This window comes from Siphateles boraxobius, unplaced genomic scaffold, assembly GCF_051911475.1.
Source record: "Siphateles boraxobius isolate OS27281-9 unplaced genomic scaffold, OSU_SipBor_1 41, whole genome shotgun sequence".
Lineage (NCBI taxonomy): Eukaryota > Metazoa > Chordata > Actinopteri > Cypriniformes > Leuciscidae > Siphateles > Siphateles boraxobius.
The window spans coordinates 13,099,874-13,112,224 of record NW_027509042.1 but is presented as its reverse complement, the minus strand read 5'-3'; the positions used below and the strand labels follow the sequence as shown (position 1 = coordinate 13,112,224).

General features: G+C 44.9%; 2 protein-coding genes across 2 annotated transcripts in view; both read left to right on the top strand.

The window, feature by feature from the left end:
* LOC143706526 (uncharacterized) overlaps positions 1–12,351 on the top strand; it is a 346,835-nt gene that overhangs the window by 215,913 nt on the left and 118,571 nt on the right. The window lies entirely within an intron of this gene.
* The window catches only part of rhcgl1 (Rh family, C glycoprotein, like 1), a 29,338-nt gene continuing 26,057 nt past the window's right edge, over positions 9,071–12,351 (top strand). Inside the window, 5 exon segments of the mRNA XM_077199902.1 lie at positions 9,071–9,799; positions 9,801–9,861; positions 9,972–10,164; positions 11,599–11,749; positions 11,834–11,981. Of these exon segments, the coding sequence (XP_077056017.1) occupies positions 9,674–9,799; positions 9,801–9,861; positions 9,972–10,164; positions 11,599–11,749; positions 11,834–11,981 (679 nt within the window). The 5' untranslated portion in view covers positions 9,071–9,673.

Here is a 12,351-nt window from a genome sequence, read left to right as displayed (position 1 = left end):
CATAATCATCTGGTGCTAGTTTTGTTGGCAGAGATAAAATTAGTCTACATAGTTTTTTAAGCAAAATGCAAAGTGCTATAAACATTGTTTTTCTGTAAACATTGACTCTGGCGAATGGGGATCTCGCTTGAGAGCCTATCTACTTCAAGTGTAACTAAATGAGCCAAAGCACATTGGCATGCGATAATTGCACCAACTGCTGTGCATCAAAGCTCAAGCATATAATGAGCGGAAGGTGGATCACATCCTTGTTTTTCCGCTGAGGAGCCGGACTTATGACTTGCCCGTACAGCAGAAGCTTAGCAACTTGGTGAGGGGACTTACGTCTTCGTTCCCTTCTCGGGGAACGAGGGTTACCATATGTTACTGAGATGTCCCCTTCGTCAGCTCACTATGACGGTTCCAGCTTAGTTATGGTGAGGAAAGAACACCAGCAGAGACGAAAGAGCGGACTCTGCCGAGGGAAAGATACGGGCTCTGTCGAGGGAAAGATACAGGCTCATCCGCAGAGGAGCTGATTGTGGAGGAATACACATATGGGGTCGCTGCAGGGACTGCTACATATGGACACCCAGCCTAGCACAGGTTTTACAATGCATACTAGTGTAGGCCTGGTGTCAGACGCTCCGCAACATCTGACTGCTGCAGGGGTGACGGAGAAACTCAACGTGGTTAGCCATATCTGGGGAACACTACTGCAGCCAATAGACGCATGTATACGGGTCAGCGGGGTGGGAGTGGTGTTGCAAGCCGACACTAAGAACAGGTCCTTTGCACTACTGGTCACTAGGGATGGGAATCGAAAACCGGTTCCACTCGAGAACCGGTTCTAAATTTTACGATCCATCGATATTGTATGCCCTCGACGTTAACGAGTCCTCTTATCGATGCTCCTGCTCTGAGTCAGCCATAGTATGTACAGACCGTGAACTCACAACTGTCCCTTTTGTCCTTTATCAAGCACCATAGCACCGTGTCCAAAGATAATCTTTGTCCTGCAAAGTCTTATTTGATCAGTGAGTAAAATTGTCTCTCTCTGGTAATGTAGATGAACCGCTGCGCTTGTGACAGGGCGCATGTTAAACTGATCGAGCAGAGAGAGAGAGAGAGAGAGAGAGAGCCCCGGTCGCGCGCACGCACTCTCTCTCTTCGGAGCAAGGCGAAAGTAGGCTTCACCGTCTCAAAACTAAGCGCTGTCTTCCTCTCTCCCTCGCACATATTAATCAAAATAAACGACACGATGGTAAGGTAGGGAGACTAAAGTTTTATGTGGAGCATTCGGAGATTTGTTTTTACTGAATTGCCGCTGGGTGTGAATTGTGCTAAAATACGTTGCCTTATCTTCTCTGAAAAGTCTTCCGCACATTCAGCTGACATAATCACACTTCAAATAAACGAAAAAAAAAACGATCCAGTGATGAAATGTTTTCTGTGATGACACACATCTTGTGGGATGTCCCAACTGGCGGGATAATCACACAACGCGCACACGTCCGATAATGACACGTCCAATTCGCGAACTAATGACTCATTTGAACCGATTCGTTTTAATGAATGGTTAAAACAACTGATCTTTCCAACACTGAACTCACGGGACGTTTAATCGGTGTATAACTAATCGGTAACACTTTACAATAAGGTTCCATTTATTACAGAAATTACATAAAAAGTACAGTTTGCTTAGTCAAGTGTAAGCATTAAAACGACTTGTTTCCCCCCCCGAAAAAGACTACTTTTTCCCACACAGTGCTATCAGGAATCGATAAGAGAATCGTTAAAGAATCGGATCGATAAGCAGAATCGTTAGTGGCATTGATATTGATAAAATCTTATCAATTCCCATCCCTACTGGTCACTGGGGGCAAGTGTATGGGAAGATACCGGTTCTACACGGAGGCTATAGAATCTAGCGAACATGTTAGGTGTCGCCCAACCCGCAGCTCTACATATATCTGTCAGCGATGTGCCTTGAGCCAGCGCCCAGGAGGAAGCAACACTTCTAGTTGAGTGTGCTCGCAACCCAAATGGGCAAGGCATGTATTGGGACTTATACGGCAAGACAATAGCATCCACTATCCAGTGGGCTAACCTCTGTTTGGAGACAGGCTTTCCCTTCTGCTGGCCTCCGTGACAGACGAAGAGCTGATTTGAGGTCCTGAAGCTTTGCGTTCCGTCCACGTATAACCGCAAGGAGCGGACAGGACAGAGAAAAGCTTCTGCCTCCTCTGAAGCGTGTTGTGGGAACCTTGGGCACGTATCCAGGCCGGGGTCTCAAGACAACGTGAGAGTTGGCCGGCCCGAATTCTAGGCACGATTCGTCGACCGAAAATGCTTGCAGGTCCCTTACCCTCTTGATGGAAGCCAGAGCAGTCAGGAGCACTGTCTTTAGTGACAGGATCTTTAACTCACCTGAATGCAGTGGTTCGAATGGAGGTCTCTGCAGTGCGCTGAGCACCAGAGACAGGTCCCAAGAGAGTATAGGGAGGCGGATTCAGTCTCCTCGCTCTCCCTAGGAACCTGACGACCTGGTAATTTTCCAGTGACTTACCATCAACTGCATCGTGATGTGCGGCGATAGCGGCAACATCACTGTTCCCACACATAGACTAATTTGTGACGGTACGCTACAGAATCAACACCGGCTGCCACATATTGCGTTTCATTATTAATTTATTTTTTAACGCTATTTAAAACACGCAGCATATTCTTTCAGCTGCATTTCCTTTCCCTGCTCTCCCTTTGTCTCTCTGTCACTTACGCGTCTCTCTCACATACATACACACACTGAGCACCAGAGACAGGTCCCAAGAGAGTATAGGGGGAGGCGGATTCGGTCTCCTCGCTCTCCTCAGGAACCTGACGATCTGGTAATTTCCCAGTGACTTACCTTCAACTGCATCGCTATGTGCGGTATAGCGGCAACATCACTGTTCCCACACATAGACTAATTTGTGATGGTACGCAAACCTTAGTAACTTGGGTTGTGTGATTCATTTAAATACTCTCCTTCCATCAATTTTGTGTCTGAAATGACAAATGCATGCAATAAGTTCAGTTGCAAAAATGACTCTGCCCATGCATTTTCATCACTAATTTTTAACTGCGTGTCTTTAGTAAACCCTGACAGTAGTTTAACAACAAAAGAGTGTTTTTGTTGTTTGTAAATCTGGCCCTTGGTGTGTGGGCGTGCCTCACTTAGGTGTCTATTCCTTCAAGGATAGTTCCCAACTTACAAGTCGCACAAAGCCTCACCTTGACTGTTACTCAACACGAAATATTTTTGTCTTGCTAAGCATAGTTAACCTTCTGATACATTAATTATTAAATAACAAAAGAAAGAAAATGTATCTTGATTACTTCAAGACAATAATATAATCCTTTTATTAATTTATTTGCTTTCCTGAAATACAGTTAGGTGTTTTGAGAAAGTTACTAATCTGTCCACTGTTGTAGAGATTTAGTCTTAATATAATATAAGGTATAAGGTAAGTAATATAATGCAGGTAAGCGAGGAATATACCTTTAGTAAAACATTAACCTCTAGCAATTGTTTTGAACTTGGTAAAATGGTATAACAAATTATGCACTTTCTCTGAGTATAAAACATTACAGATTAGTATCTGAGATTGTTTGCTTGCACATTTCTTCAGATGTTGATACATGCCTTTATAGCTGATAAAACTATATATCAGGAATTGATGTTTAAGTATGGCGTGTGCTCTTTTTGTAAATCTGCAGGGGAAGTGTTGTTTACAACCAGATAAGTAATTTAGTCAATCCGATAAGAGTTTAAAACCCCTTTTTTAACAAAGGCATTTTTTTTTTATAAAAATGTAAGCAGTGACGGACTAGATTGCTACAACCAGATAGAAAATAAAATTGAATAAAACATTAAATAAAATTTATCTGTAGATAAATATATTGATAATATTACTCTGTTGCAGTCTGTTGATACCCAAAGAAGCCAATTAGATAAGCTTAATCAAAAATCTTGTTCATTATGAGGTCATGATAAGTAAGAGTAAGGCTAAGTAGAATAAAATATTTTAACTTTAGGTAAAAAAAATAATATTCTAGCCACTCAAGGTGAGAAGTGATGGTGATGGCTTGACACACTAGCATGTTGTTGTGTGAGAACATTTCATAGTAACTGAATATTGCACAATATAAATGTTGCACATACTGCACATGCTTCACGCAAATGTGAGGGGAAAATCTTTGACACTACAGAAGCCTTTTATCTGAGCAGCAGTAACAACAATTTTATGTAAGCATGTAACTCACACATCATGCTATATGGAAATTATGAGTTCTCTTACGAGAGGTTCTCTCGTTTTGCGAAAGTTTAGCCTACGCTACGGGAAAGATTCATCTTCTCGAGATATTGAAGCCAAAAAATGATCCTTAATTTTGTATTCATTGTCAACGCAGTGCAGCAGCTTGCAGACCTAGAGAAGGCCATCTCGCGTGCTCATTGGCTGCACTGCGGGCAACTGCTGCAGCCTACCAGTGAGCCCGGCGTGACGTCACACCCAATGAAGGGCGCCCTCGCCTTCATAGCGTCACAGCCCGCCAGAATGGGCGTGGCTTAGCGTATAAAGGTAGGGGCTGTAGGCTGACTTCCCTGATTTTTCGTCTCTTCAGCGAGCTCTTCGCATCGCTGGGTCTGAGACAAGCCACCGCCGCCGTCGAACAAGCGAAAAAGCCAGCTTAGGACAGCACTGAGGAAGCCGGCCGTCTTCGCCACCTTCAGCCATCCGTGCGAGCTACGCTATCCGGTGACATATCCTTTTATCTCTGTATTCTGTGTTCTACACTTCCTAAAAGAGCAGCGAGACGTCTTTTTCAAGATGTCTCGCACTTCCTATGGCTCGTGCAGAGCTGCTCAGCGTTGGAGACCGCCCATCTGCGCTCTCTGCCTGGGCCCTCTCGAGCTCTCTGCATGACCCGGACGGGCATCATCTGTGTCACATGTAGGTCCCGTGCCCACTACTTGTGCGCGCGCCCTCATACAAACACTGTTCCCAGTTCTGCTCGACCAACGAGCACATGGCTAGCTCTCTTTACTTTACAAGAGAGCTACCCCGCACTCGCGTTACCGTTCGCGCGTCCTGCAGAGCCCTTTCGAGCCCTCTGCATGACCCGGACGGGCATCAACATTCGCGACGTACTGGATGCGTGGAAAAAGCAGAAATTTGTATACAGTTCTGCTCGACCAACAAGCACGCGCCTAGCTCTCTTTACGTTACAAGAGAGCTACCCCGCCCTCGCGTCCCCGTTCGCGCATCATGCAGAGAGATCTCGAGCTAGCTCTCTTTCAAACAGGCTACTGCAGTGATTCATTTAGCAGCCAACGAGCCAGTTTGTTCACCCTCTCGCCTGCACACAAACGCCGTTTTCACGGCGACCCAGAGAAATCTCAAAAAGAGTATAATGTCTGGTCCGGCTCACACCGTCGGTGTTTTAAGTGTAGTGAAAGTGCCCACGCCCAAGTGTTCACCCCTACACACAAGCACTTCGAATCTTGTGTCACTCACAGAGCACACTCTCATAAAGCGCAGAAAAGCCGCTCGAGTGTTGAATGTAAGAAATGTGTCCACAGGTCTGTGCCCACTATCTGCCCGCTCTGTTACACGATCAAAAAATAATTTTATGAATGTAAGTCTCATGCCCGCCGGAGAGCGTTCACGCTTGCTAACACAAACCTCCCCCCGGGCTCCGCCGCGCGTTTAAGTGTTATCACAAAACGCAGGGCATTAATAAGAACGCTCCCCATCCATTATGATCGGGGCGTCAAATACACTTGTAAGTCTCGTGCCCGCGCACACGCTTACAGGAAGCTTTTCCGCCCGGAGTGCTGCTCGCGCGTCAAAAAGTGAAAAAAGAATGTTCCCCATCCCTTATGATTAGGACATCTCACATAAATCAGCCGGTTTCGGCTTTCAGCGAGCAGCCATTGCCCAGAACCGAGAGCGCGCGCGCCGCGCTTTCGGCTCCGGTTCAGTTTCACAAGCCAGTTTCACGAGATCTGAACCCGGACGCCATTCGCCCCCTAGCAGCTCACATAGCTGCGTGGAAAACTATCCCAAGGATTTCAGAATGGGTGCTGAGCACAATAAAGCAGGGCTATACACTTCAATTCATTCGCCGTCCCCGCGCTTTCAAGCCCGGACCGCAACGATAGTGAATGCGGAAGTAGCACACCTACTTCACGCAGAAATAGCAAGCCGCTGTGCAAAGGGGCTATAGAAAAGGTACCGCCTTCTCTGAGCGAGTCAGATTTTTACAGCCGATATTTTCTCGTACCCATGAAGGACGGAGCCTTCAGACCAATCCTAGATCTGAGACATTTGAACAAAGTGCTTGCGAAAAGACCGTTCAAAATGCTTACGACCAGGAAAATCCTCGCGCACGTTCGCCTGAGGGATTGGTTTATTTCTCTAGATCTGAAGGATGCCTATTTTCAGATTCAGATAATACCCCGTCACAGGCAATTTTAGAGATTTGCCTTTGACGGTCAGGTATACTGAACTATCTGGACGATTGGCTGATATTGGCACAGTCAGAGACAGAACTGCTATCTCACAGAACAGTGCTTCTCAGTCACTTGGAAAGCTTGGGTTTCACGGTCAACTGGACCAAGAGCTCATTACTGCCCAGCCAGTCAATTTCCTTTTTAGGAATAGAACTGGACTCGGTGACCATGACGGCTCGTTTATCGACACAGCGCATACGCCGTGTTCGCCACCTAGCCGCATCTTTCTAGAAGGGCAGTTTTCTCCCTTTGAAAACATTTCAAAGGATGTTGGGCTGTATAGCATCAGCTGCAGCGGAGCTTCAGCTGGGCCTACTGCGCATGCGCCCGCTCCAACGCTTGTTGAATGCTCGCTCGTCCCGCCGAGCCTGGGTTTCTGGCGGCCAGAAAATCAGAGTGACTCAGACCTGCATAGCGGCTCTGCAGCCCTGGTTAGTAGCCGACTGGTACCATCAGGGAGTGATGATGGGAACCATCTCTTTTCGGAAAGTCTCGGACAACATGTCTGTGGTATCCTATGTAAACCATCAGGGCGGTGTCAGATCCAGAAATCTCTGCAATCTGACGGAACGCCTCCTTATTTGGTCTCAGATGCACCTGCGTTCGCTGAGGGCGGCGCATGGGCCTGGCCATTTGAACGACGGCCCAGACAAACTGTCCAGGGACAATGTTCCCCCAGGGGAATGGTCCAAGACGGTCGCGCCACTCGGTGCTCCTCATAGCCCCGCGTTGGGAGAATCAGATTTTGTTCCCGGAACTAGCACGGCTGTCACTTACAGCTCCGTGGCTGATTCCGGTGAGGGCAGATCTCGTCTCTCAGGCTCGCGGCGTGATCTGGCATCCCCATACAGAGCGCTGGTCTCTGCACGCATGGTTGATCAACGGGTACTCATTGCCCTGCCAGAAGGAGTGATGAACACGATCACGCAGCCTAGAGCTCCTTCCACGAGAAGGCTCTACATGTCTAAATGGTCGGTGTTCTCCGGATGGTGCACCGACAGAGGTCTGGACCCACGGACATGCGGGGTGGCGCATCTGCTCACCTTTCTACAAGAGCTGTTGGATAAGGGGAGGTCCCCATCTACGCTCAAAGTATACATGGCGGCCGTGGCAGCATTCGCAGAATCGACGCACGGCCAATCACTGGGAAGACATGAGTTGGTCATCCGCTTCCTTAGAGGAGCTAGAAGCATGAACCCGCCGTGTCCCCCGTCGGTTCCTATGTGGGATCTTTCATTGGTCCTCGAGGCCCTGAAAGCCTTTCCATTTGAACCACTAGACTCCGTGGGGTTGAAATATCTATCACTGGAAACCGTCTTTCTGACTGCACTGTCGTCAGTAAAACGTGTGGGGGACCTGCATGCGCTGTCTGTCAGCGTGTCGTGTCTTGAGTTCGGGCCGAATGACTCTAAAGTCATCCTCAGACCTAGACATGGCTATGTTCCTAAAGTGATGGGCACTCCATTCAGAGCGCAAGTTATTTCGCTGTCAGCTCTGCCAGGATCTGACAGCGAAAGTGAGGGGAATCTCCTCTGCCCTGTCAGGGCGCTGAAATTTTACATTACGCGCTCCGCCTCCTTCAGGTGTTCAGAACAGCTTTTTGTTTCGTTTGGTGGGCGCACCAAGGGTCTCGCCTCCAGAGCCTGTCCAGATGGATAGTGGACGCTATAGCAGCTGCGTTCGCGTCAAAAGGTCTGCAATGCCCTCTGGGCATCAGGGCTCATTCCACGAGAGGCATGGCCTCGTTGTGGGCGTGGTCAAGTGGGATTTCTATCCATGACATATGTGTAGCGGCGGGCTGGAGCTCTCCGTCTACCTTTGTCAGGTTTTATAACCAAGAAGTTCCTGCCTTGCAGGCTAAACTTTTGTCAGTTTGAAGGAGAGGTGTATTCTGCCCAGATCTTCCTGCTCAGATCACTCTCACGTGAGTCAGCTCTCCTGGTTGAGCTGCACTAGTAGGGTATGTGCCATGTGCCTATACAGACCGGCGCGCTGCTCTGTATTCCCTATGTGTGCTTATGTACAAGTGATGGTGCGCGTGGCTGGCAACCTTATTTTTTCCACTTATGGGGTTCTCCTGAAAGTTCGGGGTCTCATGGTGGATGCAAAGTGTTCCCGTAGCGTAGGCTAAACTTACGCAATACGAGAGAACCTCTCGTAAGAGAACGATACTCGGTTACTAACGTAACCTCGGTTCTCTCTAGAGAGGGAACGAGTATTGCGTAACCGGCCGTGCTCGCGCCACGATCGACTTCGCTTAAGTCGACGAAAAACCAGGGAAGTCAGCCTACAGCCCCTACTTTAATACGCTAAGCCACGCCCATTCTGGCGGGCTGTGACGCAATGAAGGCGCGGGCGCCCTTCATTGGGCGTGACGTCACGCCGGGCTCACTGGTAGGCTGCAGCAGTTGCCCGCATGATCTATATAATGACGCAATTGCATCATGTAGATCCTCGCCTCGTCTTTGCCACCATTGTTTGTTTTTTTTAATTTATTAGTATTGCAGAAATACATACAACTCTACAAAATACACACATCGACCAAAAAACAAACAAAAACAAAACACATATAAACAAAAATATAAGAACAGACAAGGTTTCCAAGGTTTGCCACCATTGTTACTGTCAATACGTAAATATTGTACGCTTTAGTGCTGTCAATACGTCAGTATTACACGTTTCTGTGTATATGAAAATTGTAAGTAAATGTACGTGTGCTAGAACTACAATAAACGTAAAAATACACGCATATTCTCATGAGATCACGTTGCAGAAAACTAACTGTAAAAGGGGAAGATAAAAAGTTACAAAATTGCAACCTCTTATCATTTCCAAAGTGAATATGTATGTAAAGCTATGCTATATTTATATTTATGGGTTTGTATTATCTTGATTGTTTGATGAGTGAGTTTTTTATTTATTTATATATTTGTTATAATATTTGAAATTGTTTACAACTTTTTGTTATAAGTATGTGTGTTTATGTCTTTGTAGGAGTGGCTAGCTGCTGATGTCCAGACACACCTCCAGACCTCACTATTAAACCTTTATGACAAAAGCTGAATCACATGTTCCTGTTGAAAGGAATGTCACTGTCATCTCCAGAACCTCTCTTTGGGAAAATCAACAAGACTTAAAATGACCAAAAACACCAATATTCGAATCAGTCTTCCAGCAGTCTGCTTTGTCTGGCAGATTGCTATGATCATCCTGTTTGGTGTGTTTGTTCGTTATAATGAGGAGTCTGACACACATTGGATCGAACACAAAAGAAGAAAAAAATATTTCCTCGAATTTAGAGAATGATTTTTACTATAGATATGCAAATAAGTAACATCACCAGCATGTTTCACTGCAATGTGTTAAATTTACTGCACTTTATCTGCTCATAATCATGTACATATTCACACTCTAACTTTGTTTTCTGTTTCCTCAGGTTTTCAGGATGTGCATGTGATGATCTTTGTTGGTTTTGGATTTCTCATGACCTTTCTTAAGCGTTATAGTTTCGGTGGAGTTGGGTTCAATTTTCTCATCGCAGCTTTTGGAATTCAATGGGCTCTGCTGATGCAAGGCTGGTTTCATTACCTTGACAGTGATGACTGGAAAATAAAAATTGGGATTGAGAAGTAATTGATTATTGTAATCTACTTATTGACATTATTGATACGTTCGCCTTTATGTTTAAGCCTCCTAACCCTAAGTGTCACATGACTGATTCGATGTGATTCACTGTTCCATTTTAGAAGCAATGTTTAAAGGGCACCTATTATGGCCCTTTTTACAAGATGTAATATTGGTCTTGGGTGTCCCCAGAATGTATTTGTGAAGTTTCAGCACAAAATACCCCCCAGTTAATTTATTATAACCATTTGAATGTGTAATTTTTGGGGCCTGTTTTGAAACAAGCTGTTTTGAGGCAGACGACCTTAAATGCAAATGAGCTGCTAATCCCCACCCTGCCGCTGGATGTGGGCGTAACTTGCATAACTATGGCAATTAACAGTCGGTAGAACCATAATGGCCGAGAGTGATAGAGCCGCAATTGTGTATGGCATTCGGCCGTATGTTTGAACCAGAGTCCGACCCAGATGACGAAGATACTCCGGCTGAAGAAACACGATCGAGAATGTACCAGGATGTCTCGGAATGGTTATTTGATACATTTATGAACTCATTGCGTTGTCATCGCTGTGCAACACACACACAGACACACACAAACTGTGATAACGTTGACGCAAATGTTTGAAAACACAAATACCGATAATAACAATAACAATATCTTAAAAAATATATGAAAACGTGTGGTTATTTAAAAGATTTAAATTGCATAAATCATACGACGACGACAACAACATTTGTTGTCGATGACTATTAACGTTACCTCAGAAATCATAAAATACACTTACTTCTTCAAGAATTGTCGTTAGATCGCGAACACTAAGCAACGATCCACCCTTGAGGATTAATTTTGTAGCAAGACCTGCTTTGAATTGACCGCCGTTCAAAAAACAGTCACTCTCAAAATAATTTGAGCTAACATAAACGTACTTCGGGAGTGTAAGAGGCGCATTTCCTTCATAAATAAAATCCACCCACTGCATTTTCAGTAGCTCTGATGTCGGAAGCAAGTGCAAACAACTATGCGAAGTATTACAGCCCACAACAAAACACTTATTTTTCTTAGGAGGCATTTTCTAGAAGGCAGCACAAATCTTCAGAACAGCGGTCCGGCTGTCGTTGAAACAACAATGGAGGATCAGATCACGGAGGGAGGTACCAACCACCAACCACACTGTCAATCAAACCCCTTTCCCATGTTCTACGTCACAAAAAGCTGAATCTTAGAACAGCTCATTCTGAGAGAGTGCATATGAATTATTGAGATTGTAAAAAAAAACACTGGGTGCATTTTTATCATCCTAGGGTGGTTTTGCTCACACACTGCCAACACACATTTATGTTCAAACAGCATGTAAAAGTGAATTTTGCATAATAGGTGCCCTTTAATATATGCATCTTTAATCTGTAACTAAAGAATTTCACTGTCATTTTTCAATCAGCCTCATCAATTCAGATTTCTGTGTGGCTGGCTGTCTCCTTGCATATGGCGCTTGTCTTGGAAAGGTCAGTCCAGTGCAGCTGATGGTTCTTACTCTGTTTGGAGTCACCCTGTTTGCAGTTGAGGAATATATAATTTTAGAACTCCTTCATGTAAGTTTGAATCTTCCTGTTTTATACCAACAAGTAACATCAGTGCTGGAATTTATCATTTTTGATGGCTTCATTCATGCATAGGTGAAAGATGCTGGTGGTTACATGGTCATCCACACTTTTGGAGCATATTATGGTTTGACCATATCTTGGATCTTATATCGACCATTGCTATCTCAGAGCAAAAATGATCAAGGATCTGTATACCACTCGGATGTGTTTGCAATGATTGGTGAGTAGTGAAAAAAGTCATTTATCAGCTTCCCCCTGTTGTATTAATCAAGCTATAACAAAACGGCACTAGAAGAGCTGTTGATTTTGCAAGATATTTTACATTTAAGTACATATTTATTCAAAATTACCACTTCAGCAAATGGTGCAATTTTCAATTTAATCATATTTTGCCTTTTCAAAACCTCTTAAAGGGATAGTTCGACCCAAAATAAAATTCTGTCATCATTTCTCAAGTTGTTCCAAACATTGACTTCCATAGTATTTTTTTTCCATACTATGGAATGTTTACCCATATTCAACAGTTTGGTTACCCCAGTTATTTTAAACTATCATATTGTGTGTTGAGCAGAAGAAAGACATTCATACAG